The 25,393-nt window shown below is 41.0% G+C and overlaps 3 protein-coding genes across 4 annotated transcripts; 2 read left to right on the top strand and 1 right to left on the bottom strand.

Annotated features, from left to right (window-relative positions):
- The first annotated feature begins 5,730 nt into the window (after positions 1 to 5,730).
- On the top strand, positions 5,731 to 7,901 carry cryba1b (crystallin, beta A1b). Its single transcript, XM_080866400.1, has 6 exons — positions 5,731 to 5,768; positions 6,109 to 6,170; positions 6,290 to 6,408; positions 6,553 to 6,694; positions 6,787 to 6,929; positions 7,045 to 7,901. The coding sequence occupies exons 2-6, from the start codon at positions 6,132 to 6,134 to the stop codon at positions 7,190 to 7,192; spliced, it is 591 nt and encodes a 196-aa protein (XP_080722526.1). The 5' UTR covers positions 5,731 to 5,768; positions 6,109 to 6,131; the 3' UTR covers positions 7,193 to 7,901.
- A 401-nt stretch (positions 7,902 to 8,302) lies between these two features.
- On the top strand, positions 8,303 to 22,016 carry LOC308386896 (Golgi SNAP receptor complex member 1-like). 2 transcript variants are annotated; one of them, XM_080866718.1, is made up of 9 exons: positions 8,303 to 8,368; positions 9,753 to 9,867; positions 10,055 to 10,130; positions 10,375 to 10,482; positions 10,944 to 11,035; positions 12,620 to 12,694; positions 19,196 to 19,225; positions 19,457 to 19,539; positions 21,622 to 22,016. In XM_080866718.1, the coding sequence occupies exons 1-9, from the start codon at positions 8,326 to 8,328 to the stop codon at positions 21,744 to 21,746; spliced, it is 747 nt and encodes a 248-aa protein (XP_080722844.1). In that variant the 5' UTR covers positions 8,303 to 8,325; the 3' UTR covers positions 21,747 to 22,016. The 2 variants fall into 2 exon arrangements, with proteins under 2 accessions (XP_080722844.1, XP_080722845.1); XM_080866719.1 differs by lacking the exon at positions 21,622 to 22,016 and adding an exon at positions 21,420 to 21,613.
- A 32-nt stretch (positions 22,017 to 22,048) lies between these two features.
- Positions 22,049 to 23,961, bottom strand: trarg1b (trafficking regulator of GLUT4 (SLC2A4) 1b). The gene is made up of 3 exons (XM_080866717.1): positions 23,283 to 23,961; positions 23,003 to 23,129; positions 22,049 to 22,913 (listed from the first exon to the last, which is right to left on the bottom strand). Exons 1-3 carry the CDS (start codon positions 23,679 to 23,681, stop codon positions 22,900 to 22,902), a joined length of 540 nt encoding a protein of 179 aa, XP_080722843.1. The 5' UTR covers positions 23,682 to 23,961; the 3' UTR covers positions 22,049 to 22,899.
- Between the last annotated feature and the right edge of the window lie 1,432 nt (positions 23,962 to 25,393).

Raw genomic sequence — 25,393 nt, 5'->3', positions numbered from 1 at the left:
GAACACCTTAAAGTGAATACTGTTGTGATTTGGTGCTATATACAGGGAGTGCAGAATTATTAGGCAAGTTGTATTTTTGAGGAATAACTTTATTATTGAACAACAACCATGTTCTCAATGAACCCAAAAAACTCGTTAATATCAAAGCTGAATGTTTTTGGAAGTAGTTTTTAGTTTGTTTTTAGTTTTAGCTATTTTAGGGGGATATCTGTGTGTGCAGGTGACTATTACTGTGCATAATTATTAGGCAACTTAACAAAAAACAAATATATACCCATTTCAATTATTTATTTTTACCAGTGAAACCAATATAACATCTCCACATTCACAAATATACATTTCTGACATTCAAAAACAAAACAAAAACAAATCAGCGACCAATATAGTCACCTTTCTTTGCAAGGACACTCAAAAGCCTGCCATCCATGGATTCTGTCAGTGTTTTGATCTGTTCACCATCAACATTGCGTGCAGCAGCAACCACAGCCTCCCAGACACTGTTCAGAGAGGTGTACTGTTTTCCCTCCTTGTAAATCTCACATTTGATGATGGACCACAGGTTCTCAATGGGGTTCAGATCAGGTGAACAAGGAGGCCATGTCATTAGTTTTTCTTCTTTTATACCCATTGTTGCCAGCCACGCTGTGGAGTACTTGGACGCATGTGATGGAGCATTGTCCTGCATGAAAATCATGTTTTTCTTGAAGGATGCAGACTTCTTCCTGTACCACTGCTTGAAGAAGGTGTCTTCCAGAAACTGGCAGTAGGACTGGGAGTTGAGCTTGACTCCATCCTCAACCCGAAAAGGCCCCACAAGCTCATCTTTGATGATACCAGCCCAAACCAGTACTCCACCTCCACCTTGCTGGCGTCTGAGTCGGACTGGAGCTCTCTGCCCTTTACCAATCCAGCCACGGGCCCATCCATCTGGCCCATCAAGACTCACTCTCATTTCATCAGTCCATAAAACCTTAGAAAAACCAGTCTTGAGATATTTCTTGGCCCAGTCTTGACGTTTCAGCTTGTGTGTCTTGTTCAGTGGTGGTCGTCTTTCAGCCTTTCTTACCTTGGCCATGTCTCTGAGTATTGCACACCTTGTGCTTTTGGGCACTCCAGTGATGTTGCAGCTCTGAAATATGGCCAAACTGGTGGCAAGTGGCATCTTGGCAGCTGCATGCTTGACTTTTCTCAGTTCATGGGCAGTTATTTTGCGCCTTGGTTTTTCCACACGCTTCTTGCGACCCTGTTGACTATTTTGAATGAAACGCTTGATTGTTCGATGATCACGCTTCAGAAGCTTTGCAATTTTGAGACTGCTGCATCCCTCTGCAAGATATCTCACTATTTTTGACTTTTCTGAGCCTGTCAAGTCCTTCTTTTGACCCATTTTGCCAAAGGAAAGGACGTTGCCTAATAATTATGCACACCTGATATAGGGTGTTGATGTCATTAGACCACACCCCTTCTCATTACAGAGATGCACATCACCTAATATGCTTAATTGGTAGTAGGCTTTCGAGCCTATACAGCTTGGAGTAAGACAACATGCATGAAGAGGATGATGTGGACAAAATACTCATTTGCCTAATAATTCTGCACTCCCTGTAAATAAAACTGAAGTGAATCTAAGCTAGCAAACATTTAATTTAACTGACAAATTTCCTTCAACACAAGAAAGAGTCGAAGATGCCTACACATGGAAGCAAAGCATGGACAATGAACTAGAAAGCTATTGAGATTATCAATGCAGCAGAGACATGAATATCATAGACCTGAACTGATTAACGAAGAAGTCTTTAAAAAAGCAAACACCAAAAGATCACTATGTAAGAACATCAGAGACAAGCAAGAGAAGCAAGATTCTTTGGACACACTATGAGAACAGGAGGACTGGAATGTGATATTACATCTGGAAAAATTTGAAGGGAAAAGAAGCAGCAGACGAAAAACCATCAGTCTGGACGAAGAAAACACAGAATGAGCTGCTGCACTGTGTGAAAGATAGGGCATCTTGAAGGACCATGATCTGTTTCCATTGTGCAAAGCAGTTAAGAAGATAGTTCACTCTTCACAACAAAGCGTTTTGATGAAAAGTAAAATGGTAAATGGTAAATGGTCTGTATTTGTATAGCACTTTTACTAATCCCTAAGGACCCCAAAGTGCTTTACACGTCCAGTCATCCACCCATTCACACACACATTCACACACTGGTGATGGCAAGCTACGTTGTAGTAGAAGTACAAGTAGTAAAAGTAGTTAACATTAGCTGCAAAAGAAACCCCCTGACCCCCCTTATGATGACATGCTGAGGAACTATAGATCTTTCTATTCAAAGATGATACTTAGTATTTCTTTCACAACTGAAAATATCAGTATATAATAAATGCCTGCTTTCATCTCAACACAACTGTGGGATTCTGCTACTTTAGTTCTGTTATGTAGGTAAAAAACTTTTGCAAGAATATTTTAATAGCATGCTTTTTATGGTTTTATTTAAGAAATGATGCATCTACTTATTCCAGCTCTGCATGTCTTGCAATTAGACCTAAATAATTCTCCTCACATTGATTAAGCGTACTACATTTTAACATAAAATGTGGCTCTAATGTGCTGTAATTTCTCAGAACTTTACTGTTAAAAACAACAACAGATGTTTTCAGATGTTTGAACGGCAAAAATGAAATCATTCTGGGGTGGGTTTAATCCTATTTCTGTCTTCCTTTCACTCTCTACTGATTCATGTAAAGTCTCTGCATGACTCACTGGAGATCTCAGTCACACATGACTATCCATCACAGCTCTGCAGTGACTCTGTGTGTGACGATAACGATGCCAAACCAACCGTAACGGCAGTTTAGGAGCAGTCACAATAACAACAACAGCAGCGAAAATGCCAGCAGAGAGATTAGAGTATAAAAGATTCCTGATCCAGGAAGAGCCTGAGTCAGTTTGTGCACCTGCAGTGTGATGGGTTGTTAATATTGTGACCCTTCTTTAAGTTAATATTAAAAAGGCCTTTAAACTCAGAGTTTATATGGAAATGTTGCACCCTAGAGGAAGTCAGGATTCACTGCAGAGATAATTTCTGTTACAGGTTTTTATTTTTTAAGATTCAGGTGAGTGGAATAAAATGACTTCCAATCGAAAATATCCAGATTTCATGCTTGGAAAAAGCCCAGCTTGGAAAAATATGTTCTAGGCAAAACTTTTCACTCAAGAAATATCAGAGGAAATTTGTAGGTGTTTACTTCCTTCTTTGTAATTAGCACTCAATATGCAGGCTTTTTGTGGGACTGTTAAGTGTGGGTCTTTGACAGCTGACAGCAGGTGGTTTCAGAGTCTACTGAAGGCTCTACTGAGGTTTTGATATCTGTGCACGTGACACAGAGTCGACTATATGGACACGGCAGGCTCTTCACATCAGCCTGCTGAGTTTGCTCGTCTCTTTGTCAAGTCTGCGCCGATGCTGCTGCTGCTATCATCAGCAGAAACACACGCACACATGTTCATATATCCCTGTCCCATCTTACATTCAGACCTCAACAAATCAACTCTGATCAGAAATAAGTTCACAGAAATGGACCTACTGCGGTATTATGTGTAAAAAGTGCACACGTATCTTGCTTTTGCTCTGTTATAAGCTTAATCAGGAAATTACATGGGCATCCACATGAATGCACACACACACACACACACACACACACACACACACACACACACACACACACACACACACACACACACACACACACACACACGGGCGTGTGCGCACACACACACGCACACATAGACAGAGAGTCTGGACAATGTGCTGACCTCAGTAAGCCATTTCTAAATGTTTATTGTTCAGAGCAGCAAGAGAAGAGAGAAGGGGGGGACAGTAGCAGCTGCTCACTCTGTTTTCGCTCTGTGTTGTTCACTTTTTTAATGACACAGTGAGGAACAAATAATGTAAACAAAACTATTTATAATTCAGGCACTTTGAATAAATGTAAATAGAGTCTAAAAACCAATAAGATGCTTCGCTTAATGGGAAGAATAAAATTATTAAAATAAGAGTCTGTCTGCTTCATCTCTTGATCAATTTGTATAAAATTCCCCTTGTGTTATAAAACCCAACTGCACCAAACTATTTGAAAGTGAAGCTGCCAGTTGCAGCTCACCAGTCAATGCCAAAGCACTACCAGACCTGCCAATCAGGCCTTTGAACTGGTGCCACTGGCCCCGGTTAACCTTTATTGTTGATTTATTCAGTCTTAGAGATATTTTAAAAATAGAAATAGCTACTGCCGTTCATAGCAAAAAATAAAAATAGAAACAGTTAAGCGGAGAGCTTTGCTTTTCTGGGATTTCAAGCTTTCCAACAATGTCAGCACCTTCCTGTTTCTAATCCAGCATTCATAGCGTTGATCCAGTTTGTGTCCATCATCAAAAGTAGGTCAGTTAGATTCCTGATCTGAGTCTTGACCAACTAAATTCTCACATCTGATTAACACACTGCACTTGTAATAATGTTAACAGTGTGTGTGTGTGTGTGTGGGGGGGGGACATGTAGTCACACACCTATGAGTCATACTGTAGTAATAAATAAATAGGATTTTAAATTTGATTCTGGATTTAACAGGGAGCCGCTGAGCAGAAGCCAATATGGGAGAACCTGGAAAGTTCATTCTGTTCAACTGGAGTTAGCATTTTTAGTGGGAGACCCACTCCCACCAGTTGGACAGAGTCAAATATCAGGGATTTGCTTACCTGGACGACTGTGACGACCATCAAGACCAATATGGGAGAAACATGCTATCTCTTCCTAGTTCCTGTCAGTACTCTGGTTGCAATACTTTGGATCAACTGGAAGCTTTTCAGATAGTTTTGAGCACAACCTAATAATAATGAATTTCAGTAGTGTGAGCTAGGTGTGAGTGTGGTTTAGTTAAGCAAGAGGTTGGATACACCCTGTACAGGTTGCTAGTCTATTACAGGGCTATACTGGTTTGATTAGTCTAATAATAGTAATAACTGTGAGATATCACTCGATCCATCCATTTTCTTCCATTTATCCAATTGAGGGTCATGTGGTGCAGGAGCCTATCCCAGCTGCTATAGGGTGAGAGCCGGGGTACATCCAGACACCATTATTTACTTTTCATAGTGTAATCACAAATTAACCCCAGCACATGTCTTTGGGGGAAAGCAGGAGTACCCGTAGAGAACCTCGGGGTGAACGTACCATCACAGAAAGACGGTGGATTCAAGCCTTCTTGGACCTTCTTGCTGTGAGGCAGTAGCCCTGATATTATTTGAAATCATAGAAAACATCACTTGGCTTTTCAGTGGATTCAGTGGTTTGCACAAGACTGTTGCTAATCCTCCACCTTTGTACCATGACTTTGAAAATCAAAGAAAACAGCCACATAAAGTATTTCACCGCTGAGCTGAATTTTTATGTGGGCCTATCTCATAATAGACCCACATGCCCGTGTGGAAAGCCACCCTCTCTTTTTTCCTCTAACATATAGATTTACCACAGAGGTGCATGTAGCGCAGTATAGCCGTGGGTCCTCTTTGTGTTTGCATGAATCACCGTGTGTCTGCGTGTTAACCCCTCTGTGGCTAAACAATGGAGTCCAAAGCAAAGTGCTGACATGAGTCCAGGCATGCCTGCCCCCCCCCCGGCCCCTGACACCCGTGGGTGTATATATACCCCCCGTCCACACTGCCTCCGCACACTGTTCAGTGGAACCCTGCGACACACAGCTCACCAGTTTGGGTAGGTCCAAGTTGTTAAAGTAGTTACCAATACAGCACAGTTTCCCAGTCTATGAATGTAATGTAGCCTAGGCCTCTAATGCAACAATCCAACTAACAACAGGTGGTCTTACGAGAACAGAAGGAGGCCAGTGTACCTTGTTTTATTACATTAACTATAATATGAGGAAGTTATTTTAAAACAACAAGTGAAAACAGCAAAGAAGAGTGAGCAGGAGGCTTGAAGTGGTGTGACAAACCTGGGCTTTAAATTTATGGCACAGCAAACAGTGAGCCACAGGTTTTGTGATTTTGACCTTCTCACATCATTTCCCGACTATTTATGTAATTTTACTCTGCAGGTACTGCTGAAAAAGAGGACAACATGGCTTTGACAAACCCCATGCCCATGGGCCCTTGGAAGGTAAGCATATGCTTTACACATCATGTTGCAGGGATGCAAGCAGCAGCACAAGTTTTTAGTTTATGTACAGTAATATCTGGTTCAGGCTGTACTCAGTTCACCCTCTTTGCTTTTTGCAGATCACTGTGTACGATCAGGAGTACTTCCAGGGCAGGCGTATGGAGTTTACTGCCAGCTGCCAGAACATCATGGAGTGTGGGATGGAGAACATCCGCTCCCTGAAGGTGGAGTGTGGCGCGTACGTATCCGATGAGCTTCCTTGCTCTTCTGGAAACCCTTAAACTGTTTAAAGAAACTAAAACGGAGTGTCTTTCCTTCAGATTTTGGGTGGTTTAGATAGAAGGTGCGCTCATTATTCTTTTCATTTGTTTCTGGCTTCCAGCTGGGTGGGCTACGAGCACTCCAGCTTCTGCGGCCAACAGTTCGTCCTGGAGAAGGGAGACTACCCCCGCTTTGAGGCTTATAGTGGCAGCAACTCCTACCGCATTGAGAGAATGATCTCCTTCAGGCCCATCTGCTGTGCTGTAGGTTAACACAGCACACTATAACGGCCATTAGCTGACATCAGCTTATTCTCAAATTCTACTGAGACTTCTTTTTTCTCTCTTTTGCACAGAACCACAAGGACTCCCGCATGATCATCTTTGAGATGGAGAACATGATGGGACGTCAGTTCGAGATGTGTGATGATTACCCCTCCCTGCAGGCCATGGGCTGGTTTAACAACGAAGTTGGATCCATGCAGATTCAGAGTGGCGCGTAAGTTCACGGTCACTTTAGATCACCTTCACACAGCTGAAAAACACACAGCCACTAGAAAGCATTGACTGCTTACCTGATTCAAGCGTGTGTCTGTGTGCGTGTTTTCCTGCAGCTTTGTGTGCTACCAGTACCCTGGCTACCGTGGCCACCAGTACATCATGGAGTGCGACTGTCGCGGAGGAGAGTACAAGTGTTACCGTGAATTTGGCTCCCACGCCCAGACTCCTCAGATTCAGTCCATCAGGAGGATCCAGCACTAAGAGGAGAGCGCTTTCTTTAAACCTCCTTATCGCTCCACTCTTTCTCCCTCTCCCTCCTTCCTGTGCTTCCATCCCTCCTTATCCTCCTCCTCCTGTCCCGCAACCTCCATCTTCCAGCTAGTCAAAGCAGGATCTGGGACTGGACTTCAGGTGCTTACTGGCGTCAGTTGTGTCATAGCACTTTTTTTTTTAAAGAAACATCATAAAAGAAAAGAAAGATGTAAGAAAGACAGACAATAGGAATGACAGAAATGAGAGAAAAAAGCTGAATCAGTGTGAAAGAGAGGTGTCATCTGGCGAGGCTGCAGAAATGCAAAAACAACACAGACTTTTTTGCTCTTTTTCACCACTGCTGGCATCATCATCATCATCATCATCATCGTCACTGTCTTCTACATCAACCAGACCACCAGTGCCGCTGTTACTGTGATATAATTACTGCCTGTGTTCAAGACGATGAATAAAGAGAATGAGCAAAAAGACAGAGAATCACAATGCTGACACATATCTCAGTTACATCTGTTTGTGCTTTTTGTTTTTTTTCTGATACACTTTAACTTTAAACCAGCCTGTAAAGCTGCATCATCTTATAGAGTGACTCCCCGAGCCAAAGATAGAGCTGCCAAAGTTTACATGAGGCTAAATATAAGAGGCTGAATTTTGGGTGAATGTGTATGAAATGGAGTGAAGCAATTTCCAATACAAAAACAAAGTGTGTAAAGCTCAAATAAACATGTCTTTAATGACCTGTTTAATACTACAGAAGTAGGCATTTTTATCTATTCTATAGCTGGTTAAATAAAAGTTTTGACAGAGTTAAAGTTAAACACCCACAGCAGCTGCAAACCCCCACATTACCTCTTCAATAGTCTAATTTAAGCACATATTGCTACCAATAAATCGGTATACCCAGTGGTTTATACTTCAACATGAAGATTTTAGAATTTTATTTATCTAAAATTCTGAATGTAGGATTTTCTACATTTTTAAAATTAGCTTTACCGTTACTGATGCCTACTCTATATCAAAATTAGTAATCTCTGAAAGCGACATACATCTTGAAACCACTAGAGGCCGCTGTGGGATAGAAAGACAAGTGCGACAACTGTATCTTCTTGACGGCTGATGATGACATGTCAACAACAAACATGGCAGGCAGCAATAACTACTGGGAAGGTAAATAATGGTGCTTTGTGTAATAAAAACCCCCAAACAAACACACAAACAAACAGCTGCCACCATGTAAGGCTTTTGTTATCCAGGTCATACAAACTCAGCAGTTCAGAAACTTTATTTTATCCGCGGTTAGAAGGTGTTTTTAGCCGGTTTCGAGCTAATCTGTTAGCGTGTTAGCCTTCGTAGTTCAAAAGTCAGTAGTCAGACTTCAGCTTCCTCCTTTAAGCCAGCTTACGTGCTACCAGAGTTTGTAAACCTTTCTGTTTCATCCTCCGTTTACTGTTTATAGGCACGTAACAGGAAGATTTCAACCAAACAAGTCTTGCATCGTTAAGTGTAAACAAACAGGAAGTTAATAGTTGTTTACACATATATGGTCATTCATTGCTGACCACCAAATCAGTTACCTCGTTAATCGGATGAAGGCTTTCGTAATGTTATGGTTGCCAGTTATTATCTCCTTACATTTGGCTGAAATCAAAAGTGAGCCCAATTTTCTGTTTTGATGATCATAATATTATGAAAAACAGCTATTTTTATAATCATAAAAATAGTTTCTACCTGTACTGTGTAGTCTGTGGTTTATCAGCTTTTTGTGGATGTTTGTTGTAAACCAGTGGTTCTCAAACTTTTAAATCCAAGATCAAACTTTGGATCTCTGATACCATCTCAAACAGTAAAAGAGAATCAAAGTTTCTTTTCATTGGATAAAGGTCAGCACACTGTCAGCAGCAACCCATAATAATTCAGTGTAAAGGATGTTCTGTAATGTGTTATTGGTAAATGATAATTAAATTGTGCTATTTAAAATACACTTTACAGTGTAACACTAACCCTGCAACAATAATGTGAACTAAATAGTTTAATTTAACATGCTTCTGGTATCTTAAAACACCAGAGTTTCCGAGGCTTTATGCTTAATGCTTTCACTAACCACGTGTAGTCGGTGACCCTTTAAAATCCTTCGGCAGATTGAAAGAATTTGTCCAGAATTTAACCAAACTTGAACGCAGTGATCATCTAATGGGTCTTCCACAAAATTGTGCTCAAGGCCAAGGTAACGTTTGTCCTTTTACAGACTCTTGTACATTTTCACGGCATAAAGTTGTTCCACACTACTTCCAGTTTCACCAAATTCTCACTCTTGGTGTTGTGAACAGTATCCAGTTGTTCACTCAACCGTCTTTCTGTGCTTCACACTTTACAATAACCTGTAAATCATGATGGATCATGACCGAGATGGGCTTCTCCTTCACCGACACTCTGGGTTTACATAAAATGATCTGCCTGGGTCTTTCTATCCTTACTGGACTCCTGTAGATCTGGCATGATATTGAGGGTTGTCTAATTTATTTGTTTTCCATTTATTTTCTCCCCCCGTCAGATTTGCGTAAACAAGCCAGGCAGCTGGAGAATGAGCTTGACCTCAAGCTAGTCTCCTTCAGTAAGCTTTGCACCAGCTACAGCAGCAGCCCAGACCAGCGGATGAGAGACAGCAGGTTGGCAGCGCTTTCCCCTCTTCACTTTAAACATGTACCCTCTCTCAAAAGAAATCTTGTTGGATATTAAAAAATCTTTGTGCTTTTAGAAGCTTTAGAACGTATAATTGTTGACTTATTGAATTTAAATTAAATTTTCTTTTTTACATTTTTGCTGAGCATCCTTTCTATTTCCGTCTGAAATCAGGTCTGACTCTCTGGGCTCATCTCATGACAACTCGCTTGTGGCCATGACGACTGAGCTGGACCAGCTCTTAGCCAATGTGAGTTAAATGTGGCACACGGTATGGTCACGTATAGGATGCCTTTAGTTGCAGACAATTGTGTTATTCTATGTTTTTAGAGTCAAACAGACTGTTAGGCCTGAAGCCTATTTGTTAAATAATTTTTTTCGAGTAGTCGAACATTTCAAATTATAATCCTGGGCTGTTTTGAAATCACATTATCTCTTAAAAGGTCGTCTGTGCTTCTGTGGCTACGTGATAAGAATTTAATCCTTTTTTGCAGCTTACAGCAGTCAATGACAAAATGGCAGAATGCACTAGCACCCCTGGAGTTTCGTCACACAACGCAGGATTGATGCACACCTTACAGAGGCACAGAGACATTTTACAGGTACATAGACTTCCTTCACTTTGTTGTAGGCTGTGCAATTAATAAAACTTTAATTTCATTTGCAGTTTTGCCGGACGGCACAGTGGTGTGGTGGTTAGTGCTGGCGCCTCACAGCAAGAAGGTCCTGAGTTCAAAGTTCAGGGACATTATTATTATAATTACTGTTTCACAATAATCACTTTTAGCCCTCCACACTTTAAATGTTATAATTAATTACGGTTGAACTTTGGGCAAATCCACATTCTAAAAACAATTTTTTCATGTCTTTGAGTGATCATATGATTAGTATTTTCCCCTCGGTCAAGGACAAAATCTTTCAGCTATTTATTGGAACATTCTGCGCACTTTGAAGATGCATTTATGAAATATGTACTGTATTTTGCCCCAATGTTTTCCAATCATGTTGTTTGCTAGTGATATCATGTCACACTGGCTGTAGTTTATCGTGTTTTATTTTGCAGGACTACACTCATGAGTTTCACAAAATCAAAAGCAACTTTTATAGCCTGCGAGAGCGAGAGGACCTTCTGGGCTCAGTTCACAGAGACATCGAGTGAGTTCCCTTCCCTCTCTGATCAATAAAAGACTTCATGTTGTTAGAAAATACAACCGTGAGTGAAGCGTCAGTCACGCAGGCCTCGAGGCTGGTCAGCGAGGCCCTGGTAACCTTGCTAGATAAAACTGTGTATTGCCCAAAAGGTTGGCAAGTGTTTGTCAGCACTCACTTGGTGAAACTGGCAACAAAGAAATATATGGTGCTGCTGTGGTTGGCTGTAGTTTGTAAGAAAAATTCGACTTGCTCGCCAACCCTGTCTTCAAAGTCAAAGTTGTGCCTTTTGAAGTGGTTGCAGCAGTAAGGCACAACTTTTATTTTAAGTGCTTCACAATAAAATAAAATTAAAAAAAACAGCTAATATTTAACTTTGAGGAGGTGGAGCCAAAGAATACTGTCAAATTTTTTAAGCTAATGGAAATTAATTATTGTAGGTTCTTCTTTTTAGCTCCAAGTGCAGCGCAAGTGTTGTGTAAAATTATTTATTGTGCTACTTTGTGAATAAATTTGGTGGCAAATGTAGTTTAGGCTTCTCATTGATATTGATGATAACTCTAATATTTAATATTAGAAGTTCTCTTATCTTTTTAGGTGTCATTTCTTTTATCTCCCATATGTCCCAAGATGTTACAAAAATGTGTTATTAAATCACTTGCTTACTCTCCTGCTTTACGTATGCAGAGTTTTCCTTTTCCTCCTGAATTCCTTCCATGCCTACTTTTTGTTGTCACCAAATCTAACATTTTCAGCTTTCCTTATTTTTGTCCCACTTTTCTGCTCTCTTCTCATCCCTCCTCCTCTCGTCCGATGTTATCCCTGACCAGCAGGAGGCAGAGATGTCTATTCAGTGTCTGGTTTCCCCTACCCTTTAATACTCTGCATTCCCGCTATCATATTTCATCCTCTAATAAGAGACACCTCTTATTAGCCATCTTCCCTCCTCTTCTCTGTATCTGTCTATGTCTCTCTCTTTCGCCGGGGATCTCTTTCCTAAGTGCCTTCTACAGTAAATCAGACCACAAGGCTTTCATTGAGCCAGAGCTGAGGGAGAGTGGTTACATCTGGCCTGCCTGATGCAGAGAAATGCTTTTTCACTAGAGGCGAGGAAGAGCAAGAAAGTCAGACAGAGGGAATGAGACTTTCTCCTGATTTGACTTTGATTGATTACAAAAATGATGAGAGTGAATTTTAATTATTCCCACTGAGATTAGAGGTGTGGAGGAACAGTGAAAGGAGTGGGCCAACAGAACAGAAAATAGATGATGGATTAAAAAGATTATTAGTCCAAATAGAAATGGGATGGTGGTGGTGTAAATAAGAGATGGAGGACGGAGCTTTGGGTTAAGCACTTAGAAGCTTTAATGCAGGAAGTACATCAGTATCCCGGCATGTGTTTTTAGGATGGAGGGAAATACCTGCAGCACTGATGACGAATCATATCCTTCTCTTGTCACAGGGAGGTTGACATATTTCGATGTTAAGTATATTGTCTAAGCATCTGCACACACTCATGTTCCAGCTGTAATGACGTTTTTGGTGCTAATCTGATGCTGGAGTTTACCCTTCTTTAATTTTCTTACTCAGGTCCTACAAAAGCAGCTCAGGGGTGAATAACAGGAGGACAGAGCTCTTCCTGAAGGAGCACGAGCATCTAAGAAAGTAAGACACATCTTTAAGAAAACCAGTTTCACACTTATCACAAGAAGATTGAGAGCTATTTTCCAAAATTCCTCATTGTTTACAACCCCTTTATGTGAGAGTTGAATTCTCTGTGATGTGTCTGCGGTATTTCCACTGATGTAATAAAAAATGACTGCATCAACTCAGACACTTCCTGTTTGTAGTTATAGCTTTCTGTTCAGCTCGGTTGGGTTCTATTTATAAAAAAGAAGCGATGCAGCTATTATTCAGAAGCTCGTCTTGCTTGTGTCAGTGTGTGCTGGCGTGTTCGGAGCTGTGGTGACAAACAGGTTTCATGTTGTGGAAATGCTATCCAAAGGGGAAAAAGAGAACAGGTAGATTATGGTTTGATCTAGGAGTTGAAGCTGTATCATGTCTTTCATAAATTTGAATGTCAGTGGGCCAGCTTGAATGCTTGTTTCTAGACTTGGGACCACATCTGAGAAGGTAGACAAATCATTTGAAAGAGCCCATCGACACAGAGCACTGTCCGTCTGTGTCTTTTAAAAAATGATTTCCACATTGTATATTCAGTACAGGTGCACGATTTGAGCCATGAGCGCACTTGTTGCCAAATGCAGTGACCTGATTGGTTTGATCTGTTTATTCGGATCCACAAAATCAGAAAAATTGTGCTTGGTTTGAAAAAATTAATGCCGCAATTTTTCCAGCGAAAATATGTGTTGAGTGTGAGCGGCTGCATTAAGAACAGGTGAGTGTGAAAAATATTTTAAACCCATCCTGCGTGCAAAGGCCTTAACAGTACTCACGTACGTTAGATTGCAGGTGTTTTTTTCTCCTTCCAGTATCTTCTTCACCAGCTGTCGCGTTACTCGTGTTGCCAGTGCTGGCTGTGTTTTCCCCTTCAGAAGTAAAAAGATAATAACACAACCTACTAATTTTACTGCACAGATTCTAAACTCTGAAGTCTACCCACTCCTGATAACTTTTCAGCAAAATGACAGAGAAAACAGACCGCTCGCACTGCTAGCATTCCCCCAGGCAGGGCATCCAGCGTTGCTTCCACCCCCCTGTTTTACATTAGTTGCCAGTATTTGACTGGGCTCCCATTCCTCCTTTTAAAATACAGAGAATGACTAAGAATTCAGAAATCACGAAACAGCCCACCTTTAGTGTCTCCTGAACAAAATAACACATTGAGCTGGGGACTCACACTGCCGGTGCTTCCTGAGGCAGTGAATACAAAGTGGCTTCCAGTTTTGGTTTGACCACTTTGGAACTGGGGGGGGAATAGACCAGACTCTATATCGTATATTGGCTTTATGGGAATGACTGCATTACTGCAGATAATGAAAACATGGTTTAGGTTATTTTAACAGCGAGAGACACAACTCCCACGCTCCCATCACCGCTGTTCCCTGAAGCAGTGGATCCGCAGTTTGTTCCTTCCCCTGAGTTGCCATTGGACTGAGATCCAATTCCTCCTTTTGAAATACAAAAAATAATAAATAAAAAAGGTAATTATTGTCTGACTCTAGGACAGAGCTGTGCTGCGGTTGCATATCACCTGGTGTAAATGATGGATACGAAATGGCTGAACTTCATGATTAAAATTTCTGTAGAAACATGCGAGTTGTTGAGATTATAATGAAGGTCCAGTCTGATGATTATTCATCTGTGCTCAGATGAGTCAGGTGGTCAACAGTAATTTCTTTTATCCACTCATTTTGGCCTCTCTATATAATTGTTATTAAAAATCTTTTTTAGGGGGTCAGACACCTCCAAGTCACACCACAAACCCTCGATACATCCCAAATCTGAATTCTCACGTCACTCTGAAACTTTTTTGTTGCAACAATGAACCGAAACTTGTGAGTCAGCATTGTGGTGGCAGAAAACAGCAGAGTTAGTTGTTCAGAATGAATTGGAAACACCAAAAAGGGCTTTCATTTGTTTGTTTGTTTTGTCATTTAATCTTTAAAGTAAATGTGACTAAATCAGAGAGCCTGCACAGCTCACACATTTATTATTCAGTTTCTTGTGCAAGGGAATGCCCCACCTATCAGAGATCTATTTACAAATCCTTACTTTCATAGATCCTGTATATTTTATGTTTTGTGCAACAGCTTAAACAATTATTGTTTGCATTTAGATATATTAGAAAAATAAACTAGAAGGCTATATTGATCCTAGCTGTGAGTTTAGATCAATATATTGATATTTGATGATGAACACATGCCGTTTTCTGGTTGTTCCAGCAACAATTAAAGGTAAAATAACTGCACAGATATTTCAAAGGGCTGAAAGTGGTCAGACTTGTTTCTCCAAGCAGTTTGGATTAATGTAATATCTGAGTCTGATTAAATTATCGTAAGATTTCGTAGGTATTTTGTTGTAAATAACAGTCTTGAACACTTTTTTTTTTTGCCTGTCCCGTTTGGCTTTTTTGCCATCAGAATTATTGTCTAAAGGCGAAGAAAGATGCCCAACGGATTTACTTTACCAAATGGACCATCCCAGCCTTGCCGTAATGGTCTATTTGATTCACCTTTTATTGTTTATTTTATTTTATTTTCACTTGCTAAATACGGGACAGATTTGACTGGGGAAAAGAAAGAGGGAAAGAAAAACAGCGAGGAAGAGGGACGGGGATAAAGGGCAAAAAACAAAAAACAACAAAATAAGCAGACAAAAAATACATATATCGATCACCTGGATCACCTGTTGAGAAAGAAAAAAGAGAAAACAAGCAGGAAAAAAAAGAGCAACATAATAAACAACATCACGATGATCTATGGGAATATAACAGTAAATAGTAAACATTATTGTGCAGCACGTAGGATCTACAGCGCACAGTGTGCTTTGAGGTAGGAGCCAAAAAGGGTGTAGTTTGTGTGTGTGAGCATCTGTGTGTACACCTGTGAGCATGAGCGCGCTTGTATTTAAAAGGTTCCTTCATGTAATGATCTGCTAGAGGGTGTGGGGAGCCACAGCCCCGTCCTCAGCACAGACCCTCCCCTAGCCCCGCTGCACGCAGCCATGAGGAAACCGTCACCTAAGAGCCAACAGAGCCCTTAATAGGCCATGACCGCAACCCCGGGTTGAGCCCTCCGAGGAAGATGCTCCTGGGGAATCCCCCGACGCCCCGTCAGGGATTAAGACTTTTTTAATGGTGATAATGGTTTTGTTTGAAAAGTCTGGAGAGCCATTAAAGTGTTTAGCTACTTCAGTGAAAAATCCACCGTGTCAGTGTTGAGATATGCACCACAGCTTTGAACTTACCAACTGACGCGGCAGTTTGTCGAGCCGGGAATCCAACATGATTAGTCATCATTTAGGTGCCTTTCATTTTACATTTTCCTTAGTTAAACATTTATGAGTTTCTTTGAGATTTCATTTTCAGGTATTTTACATGGTTGCTTCTGAATACTTCTTATTAACTTCCCATTTATTTACTTTTTCTTTAATGTGGAAGTATATCAGTTTTGTTTAATATCCATTTAAAAAATTCATACAACCACAACAAGGTCATACAGGTCTAGAGACCATTCTGCAGCCACCATGCGAATTACAATTCACTGAACATGTTTGCTCGGCGAGTTCAGATAAGTCGACGTCTTCTGTGCAAACTGCAGGTGACTACAGCGGTCCGCTAGCAACCAAATTATTCACAAGGCCGCCACAAGGAGGCCAGTCATTAGGCTCGTGTGACACTGGGTATCACACTTTTTGGCCTTAACGATGAGAACATGTTATGCCTTTTTTTTTTTTTTTTAATGAAGCAAAAAGCAGTTTTGACTTTATTCTGATTTGTATTTATTTGTATTATCTTTTTGTTTTTTATTTGTTCCTAACAGAGGCAGTGTTTTTTTAAGAAAGGTCAGAGCAAGTTAAAAAGAAAAGAGTCTATACCTTTATATAAAGTGTTATATGAACATTTTAAATACTGCGTTGTATTTGATGAGTACTTCAGCTAATGCTAATACACTTCCCTGAGCCAACAGTAACATTATTGACAGTGCCAGTACTGGACTTGTTGAAATGCCAGAAATGTGCTGAGATGCGCGCTGCCGTGATCACTGAACATGATTCAGAAATAAACCACCCACTTTAAGCACCTTCCCAACCGTATGAGGAAAAAATAGCCCACCTGCTGTCGCAGTGTGGTTATTTCTTCCTCCAGTGCATCCTTGGTTTGTTTCGGATAAACAAGCGTTGCTGATTTTACCCAGAGAAACATTTTCCTCCTGTATCACCTGTGGAGGAGGAGCAGACATCAGCAAAGACAAACTATTAATACTCTTCAGACAGTTTAGACTCTCAGATTGAAAATTGAGGAGTTAAATTTACCTTTAACAGTGAAACACAGTCTCAGCAGCGGTCTCTGCAAGTTGAGGAACTGTTTTTATTGTCAATTTTATGAGATATTGGGCGTGCTGTTATTTAGATAGATGGAGCTTGAAAGAAGAATGCACATAAAATCTGAGGCTCTGTGAGGCTGATCTGAGAAACCACTGTTGCACTTTGACTTGTCGAAGGTGTGAACATGTCAGTGATTGATGAGGAGATTCTTGTTTGGGATTCGGTGGAGTAAATGCACTATATGAACAAATGTTCAATACTGAATGTAAGAAATGAGGTTAAAATGTGCGGCATCGTCTCAGTATTGAGGGCTGCTAAAAGGATTCGATTTAGCTATTAGCTGATCGACAGACAACACGTTGCTGCTGCTCAGTTTATAAATGTTTTGGACTGCTGGTGTTTTTCTTCTTCTTATTTTATTAGATTTTATTCAAGCACTCATAACTTACTCAATAATTTGCAGCTTCACTTAAATTTAAAGAGGTGTTGATTGCAGTTTTAGAAATTATACAATATTAATGCACATTTCATATTAGGACATATATTAGTTAAGCTAAACAAAAAGTCAAAGTTTAAACTGGATCCTGCAGGAGACAGGAAGCCAGTGTAGAGAAGCTAAAACTGGGGTTATATGCTCTCCCTGTTTGGTACCAGTTAGCAGGCGAGCAACTGCATTTTGGACCATCTGAAGATGATGAATGGAGGCCTGGTTGAGACTAAAATACAATGAATTGCAGTAGTCCAATCTGCAAGTAAGGAAAAGGTCAATAACATGTTCAAAGACATTAGCCGGAAGGTATGGCTTTACCTTGGCTAGCTGTCTTAACTGAAAGAAGCAGGACTGGACTATTGCCCTCACCTGCTTATTCAATTTAAAAGAACCATCAAGGTAGACACCGAGGTTTTTTACATGTGTTTTACAATAGGAAGAAAGGGGGCCCAGAGTGTGATTATTGACAAAGTTGCCTCAAAGTAGAGCCGTTACTTCCTTGCATCAAATGGGCCAACGAGGTGGTTTGGTCATGTCCCACCGGGAGGAAGTCCTAGAGCGGATTCGGGCATGCTAGACAAATTGCATTTCTCAGCTGGACCCAGATCTGGACCTGAATGAGGGATGTGGTTGGTTAACTGGTTCATTTGCTGGTTGGCTTGTTGACACATTTAGGTTTGAATGGTTCCTCTCATTTCATTTTCACAAGAATCTATTGGCTGTGTTTGTTAAATACGCAAATGTCCAATGGTGGGGAGTCGATCCGCGTTATTGCCTCTGCTCTGTTTTCAACAAAGATGCCAACTAAACCAAATTTTTAAAAAAGACTCAGTGGTTCTAACTTTATAAGTGTGACTAGTGGTCAGATATGCAGAAATGGAAAACCATTGGAAACCATGTCTGTGTGCATATTGTAGCTGTATTCATATTCATGTACATTGAACACAGGCAGATTTAAATTTAAGTTATAATGTTATGCTATATCACAAGTAAAGAATAGGAAAATAAGCAAAGAAAGAAAAGTAGGGTCTGCTAAACATGAAGCTGCCTCGCCTCTGACTCTGTCGGCTAATAAAGGATCGTCTGAAAAAGGAGAGGATGGCAGCAGATAGATGGTGGGAGCGGTGGACGAATAGATGGAGGAAGTATAAAGCACAGTATTGATTTTTGGTCTCTAGTGAAGTCCGACAGGATGCATGCAGCTGCCTTTATATGCTCCGCTCAGCCCCAGACTTTTTCTGCCCATCACTTATCTTAGCAGATAATGCAAGCCCTTCTCTGTGTGTATGTGCACTGTTGACCCTCTGTATGTTTTCCTTACGCCTCAAGAAAATCAGAGATCAGAACCAAACATTATATATCCATATGTTCAGAGCTGAAATTTTATACACGTTAATGGACTTTCCCCAAAATCGCCCATTAACAGCACTTTCTCCTCCCTCGCAGGAATCAGATGAAGTGCTTCTCTTATGATAACAGACCGATCGGGCTGTGTGGGTTCATGGCACAGGCTTCCTCTGAGTCTTGTTGTATAATTCCATAACTTCATATAGAGAACATTTGAAATGATCTCATAAGGTTATTTTAGGAAGTTTTATTCTTTAACTTTACTGAAGATGGTTGACTTACTTTTATCCTTTTTCTTGTTTTTTGTCCTATGTTCACAGCTCAGACAGTCATATTGACAACGCAATAAGGTCAGTTCTATTAATGCTTCATTTGCTTTCCTCCTCCCTTGCTTTGTTCTCACTCAACACGTGCCCATCATAAGCAAATGCAGCACATTTCAGTCTATTAAAACAGACTACTGTAGCTCCCTACTTTTAGCTCATTAGCTGAAACAAGCTTAATGTGATTCTGCGAAGACAGCTACTGTGTGTGCTTCTTTTTGTGCCGCCGCCAGTCCCTAATGGTTTGTCTCCCTGCAGTATCGCCATGGCTACCAAAGAGAACATCACATTTCAGCGTGGGATGTTGAAGTCCATTCAAACCAGGGTCACAACTTTGGCCAGTATCCTTTTATCATTGATATCACTTCTCTTCTTTTTCTCCAGACTCGACTTTCTTTCCTTTTTTCTGTGTTAAAATAAAAATGCCAGTTCTACTCGTTGCACAGGAAAATAGAAAACTGCTTGTGAAGACAGGCAACGCCTGTGCAACCACTCTCAGTCAGCTGCGGTCTTCAAAGCAAGTTAGGCGCGATAAGACAGAGTCAGTCTGCTATGAGTTTGCGATCGAATGGAGTCAACTTGGAAGTTACGTGCAATCTGTGATAATATGGCGAAATGTGTAAATGTGATAAATAGGTCAAAACCACAAGTGTGGAATTGTCTGGAGGAATTACATTGCATGAACGGCCTGTTTAAGGTCATGCCAAAGCATTGCCATCACATTTAAGCCCAGACTTTGATTAGACCAATTCAAAACCTTCATTTTGTTTTTCATACAGGGCCAGTGTGAAATGACATTGTCATTTAAAGGAAAAGTTATTTATGAGATCAAGGAGGTGGCAAATACTTTTTCACAGCACTGTACAGTCATGGAAAAAGGTTTTGAGAATGACACAAATATTGGTTTTCATAAAGTTTGCTGCTTCAGTGTTTTTAGATCTTTTTGTCAGTTGTTTCTGAATCATCGTTAGAGGACCTTTGAACCTCTTTCCTTGAAATTCTTGATGATCCGATAAACAGTTGACTGTTTATCGGATCATCAAGACATAAATGTAAATGCAATCCATTCCTTATTATAATTATTATAATAATGAATTGCACTGTCTTGATGATCCGATAAACAGTCAACTGTTTATGATCCGATAAACAGTCAACTGTTTATCGGATCATCAAGTGCAATCTTAGCAGCAACAATATCCTTGCCTGTGAAGCCCATTTTATGCAACACAATAATAATTATAATAAGGAATGTATTGCATTTATATAGCGCTTTTCGAGAACCGCAAAGTGCTGTACAATTCCACTATTCATTCACTCTCACACACTGGTGGAGGCAGCTACAGTTGTAGCCACAGCTGCCCTGGGGCAGACTGACAGAAGCGAGGCTCCCATATCGTGCCATTGGCCCCTCTGGCCAACACCAGTAGGCGGTAGGTGAAGTGTCTTGCCCAAGCACACAACGACCGAGACTGTCCGAGCCGGTTCTCGAACCAGCAACCTTCCGGTTACAAGACGAACTGCCAACTCTTTGAGCCACGATCGCACACAATGCTGGCTGCACATGTTTTCTTGCAGGTTACCATGGTTAACAGGAAGAACAACGATTTCAAGCATCGCCATCATTTTAACAATTCCAGTCTGCTATTCTAACTCAATCATCATAACATAATGATCTCCAGCCTTGTGCTTGTCAACATTCTCACCTATGTTAACAAGAAGAAGGACTTTGCAGTTTATCTGATCACTCTTCATAAAATTCTGGAGTATATGCAAACTGCCTTCATAAAAGGTGAAGCAGCAAACTTTCTGAAAACCAATATTTGTGTCATTCTCAAAACTTTTGGCCACGACTAAATGTTTGCTAGTCTGTCTGGGTGTGAATGAAGAAAGACGACCCATGCAACTGTCTTCCAATCAAAAAAGGTTGCCCAGAGGTGAACAAAGGAACACCCCCCACATCTGGGTGAACACTTGGTCACCATAGCTACCAGGGAACCACTTTCCTTTCCTAGTCACGAGGATGTTTCTGTCTTATTTTTACTTTGTGTGACTGAGCCATACGCACTTAGATAGTTAAAATAATAAATGCATAGCTAGATTGCACTAATAAATAAAAAAATGAACAGACCTGAGATGAACACTGACCATTGAACTGAATGAAAAAATATTTAGAAAATATACATTTTTTGCTATTAAGTCTTAAATGACCATAATTTTAAAGTCTCGAGTCCATCTGACAGGCCTGTGGGTTAATATAAGATGGTTTGGATCCACTGAACCACACCGCTGGATTGGATTTTTGTTTCGGAGCCTTGCTGATGTTTTTTCCTGCTACTCTCTGTCTCTTATTTACTTACTGCAAGGAAGGGAAACCCAGCTTGGGTCTTAATTATTTTCCTTCACCCTGCTACCCCACCTCTCAGATCGCTTCCCCACCATCAACAGTCTCATCCAGAAAATCAATTTGCGCAAGAGGCGGGACTCTATAATTCTGGGTGTGGTTATTGGTGTCTGCACCATACTCTTGTTGCTCTACACTTTCCAATGAATCGCCATCAACTGACAAAATATACGCACTGTAACTCTAACCAAGTGTATACCATGTGGTTTTTATTCTCTCTATGGCACAAAAATATAATTGACACAAAATATTGAAAATAAAATGTAATTTCTCAGATTGGAGAGTTTATTTATTTTCTGGGGATTTGTATATTGCTGCTTGTATCCTGTTGTTATTTTAACTCCTTATAAATTCACATAATAACCTTTCATTTGGATTGTGTATTGTATTGACTTATTTTGTTAAATAAAAGTGACAAACTCACTTCCAGCTTGGTCATGCTCATTCAGCTTTATTTCAGACATGCAGAACTATGGCACAGTAAACCAGTCATACAGTATAAATGTATAAACATGAACATCAGAGTGCCAAGATAGGTGCATACAAGGGGGGCAACCGCCCCGTTCATATCTTGCAGTATATTGTAAACATAATGAGGTTCAGTAGAGTCCAAACAGGAGTCATTTCAGTTATGACAGCACGCAAAGCAAGATATCACACTATGACTGCAGAAAGGCATTGTTGTGATACATAGACATGTGCCTAAAATTCATGTAAACAATGTACGAAAACAGCTTATACGTCTTCCTACAGCCACAAAACTCTCAAATGGGAGAAAAAGTTAATGTTTTGTTAATATTTAGTTTTGAGAAACAGGGCAGGCAGTGACGACATCATGGACTAGAAGTGCACTGATGCCTTTTTTTCTGATCTTGTGTATTTGTTGTTGTGTTTAGTGAACCCATATGTGTTTTTTTCTTTTTTAATTTATTTGCAAGTTGTAGTTTTATCCAGCTGTCTGCATAAGGCAAGAGTGCACCACTAGTTTAGACTATGAGAATATAGTTACTGACAGCCTGACACAATAGTGCAGTTTTTATCTTTCTTCCTCAGATCCTGAGTTTCTGACGTGATTGGGCATGAGTGTAGCCAGAAAAATAGAAATGTCCTGCCCTTCTTTCTTTTTCTTTCTGTTTTTTTTTTTAGGTCCGTAGCAGAAAACAAAACAAACAAAAACAAAACATTAAGTCGTACTTGAGAGTCTCTTCGTCTTGTTTGTGCTTTTTCATCGTCAAATTGACATCCTTCCTCGTGTGAAAATTTGAGATGACGTAAAAGAAGACTCCTTTCATCCCACTTTTCATTGCTGCATCTCTGAGAGCAAAACAGACAGAGGAAAAAGTTGATATACACAGAGTTACACTGAGATTTCTGTGTGTTTGTTCCATTTCTTCCTCGCATACCTATTGTAACCGCTACGAAGATGATCACAGCCACACCCAGCACCATTGCCAGGGCGCTGAGTAACATAGATAGACGCCCATACTTTCTCGCTCCCTCAGCATCCCCTGTCTGGAGAACAGTCCTCGACTAACGGGAAATGGAAGGAGATAAAATATAAATAATTTAAGAGCAACACAGTTGCAAAACAGTAGCAAAACACCTGGATTTACAGTGTGATTTAAAGCACGGAGAAAAATGTCTATGGATAAAGTAAAAGCTAAACAACTGCGCGGCACTCACCACATTTGCATACCACAAGGCACAAATATTGAGCGGCCAGCCGGGACATAAACAGGACAGCACGGCGAGCCAGAGGTAACTCGGGGGGTCGGTGCCCGGTGGCACCTGAGAGGGCAGCTGTCCCAGGAAAAGCCGGGACGAGGATCTGGGTGGGGCCAGTTGCCCAACGGAGCCCGATTTAAGAGGTGATCTGTGTCCGTTCTGGTCCGCATCCAGGGAGCGGACACTCCCTCTGATGTTCAGGGAGAAAGAGTCAGATGGTTTGATGTTGCTCTGCCCGGTGGGCTCGGTGGTTGCTGTGCTCAGTAGCTTCTCCGTGTCCTGGAAGCCGGTGGGTATAGAAACTTCCCTCTCGCCAAGGGCGCTTTTCCCAAAGGCAGCATCAGTGTTAATAGCCATCACTGAAAGATAAGAAATATCTCCAAGTCGGATTCTCTGTCTGGCCGAGCCGCTTTCCTGTGGATGGAGACGCTGAAGAGTTCTTCCTTCAGATCTTGTCCATTGGGGGTCATCAGATTAAATATTACAAATTCAGCTAGCGTAAAGGCAACCTATTTAATTAAGCAGTCCAACTCCATCAAAATTTCTTATTGATGAGCGAGATGTTATTGATGTCTGAGCTTCTCTCACGTTTAGTTGGCGGTGAGCATCTGGACGCAAGTCTCGTCTCTTACCCCCACCCCCCTGTATTATGTAGTGAGGTATTACCGCATCCCCTACTTTTCTACAGCACATCCCTAATGCCGAAGCCTACTTATGCACCAGGCGATGCGTGTGACAATGCAGAAACAACAGCTAAACCCGTTTTAAGTGAACGCGCGCGGTGCGTAAAAGCTTTCCATCTTTCCATGTGCGCATGGGGGCAGCAGTTGGATCAGCATATCGAACACTATGGAGGGTGTGTGGGGGAGAGAGATGAGTGGAGCTGGAGCAGGGCGGACATTGAACCACAAGCCTCTAAACACATACACCACCTGCTGACTCAGACACTGGTTGTATTCTGCCATATTAGAGCCTGTAACGGCATCCCTGCAAAGAGCTCCCCAAATTTAACATCTGATCAGTCAAGAATCAGTTGAAGTGTTTTTAAATAAAATTAGCAATACTCGAAGTGCTAGTGCTTTCACGTCTTATCTTATACTTTTATTTTTTATGTTCTGTGTTAAGCACATTGAGTTTGCATATAATGAAATGTTCTATGTGCAATATATGCGTGTGTGTGTGTGTGTGTGTGTGTGTGTGTGTGTGTGTGTGTGTGTGTGTGTGTGTGTGTGTGTGTGTGTGTGTCATTGCCATAGAAGCACAAGCAGTTCACTTATTATGGATGCTAAGCTATTAATGGGTAGGACGTCAATTTGCTCTCCAGACAGCCTCGGATCTGGGTGGCATGGATTCCACAGGATGTTGGAGATGTGCTTTTGTGATTGTGCTTCATCAGAAATGATAACAATATGCAGATTCTTCATCTGAACATTGCTCCTTCGAGTCTATTGTTGCACTGCATCACGTCCCAAAGGTTTTCTACTGGACTCACAGCTGGTAATTGGAGAATACACTGAACTCATTGTCGTGTTGACGAAACCACTGCAGATGACTTTTGTTTCACTCAACAGTGCAGCATCATGCCGAAAGTATCCCTTTAGCTTCCATTAAGGGATGTAAATGGTCTGCAGCAATACTCATAGGCTTTTTATTTCAAGCCATAATTATTACGGAGGTACAGAGTGTGCCAGGAAAGAAGCCTGGACTGTTGACATGAGGCACGTTGACTTCATGGATTCATGTTGTTGGCAATCTGAGCTTATCCTGAAGTGCAATGTTTTGCCAGCCTTCACCTGTGCGGTCGACCCACTGCACCCTCAGATTTCAGTTGTTGGTTCACAGAAATGGAACCTGATGTGAACCTTTCCTGCTGTTAGCCCATTTGCTGCTAGACACATATATGCTGTGAGCCAGAGATGGTTTCTGGGCAGCTCACCACAGTAGTAAATATTAGATGTCTGAGTTATTGTGGCTTTTCAGTCAGCTCCATCAAGTCTGGATATTCCCCTGATCCAGACTTGATGGGCAAATGAGAAATACTTAAATCAGATTGGTGCTAATAATCCTGT

Source organism: Rhamphochromis sp. 'chilingali' (assembly GCF_963969265.1).
Source record: "Rhamphochromis sp. 'chilingali' genome assembly, chromosome: 19".
Classification (NCBI taxonomy): Eukaryota; Metazoa; Chordata; class Actinopteri; order Cichliformes; family Cichlidae; genus Rhamphochromis; species Rhamphochromis sp. 'chilingali'.
The sequence above is the reverse complement of the archived record's forward strand: the minus strand, read 5'-3'. Positions and strand labels throughout refer to the sequence as shown.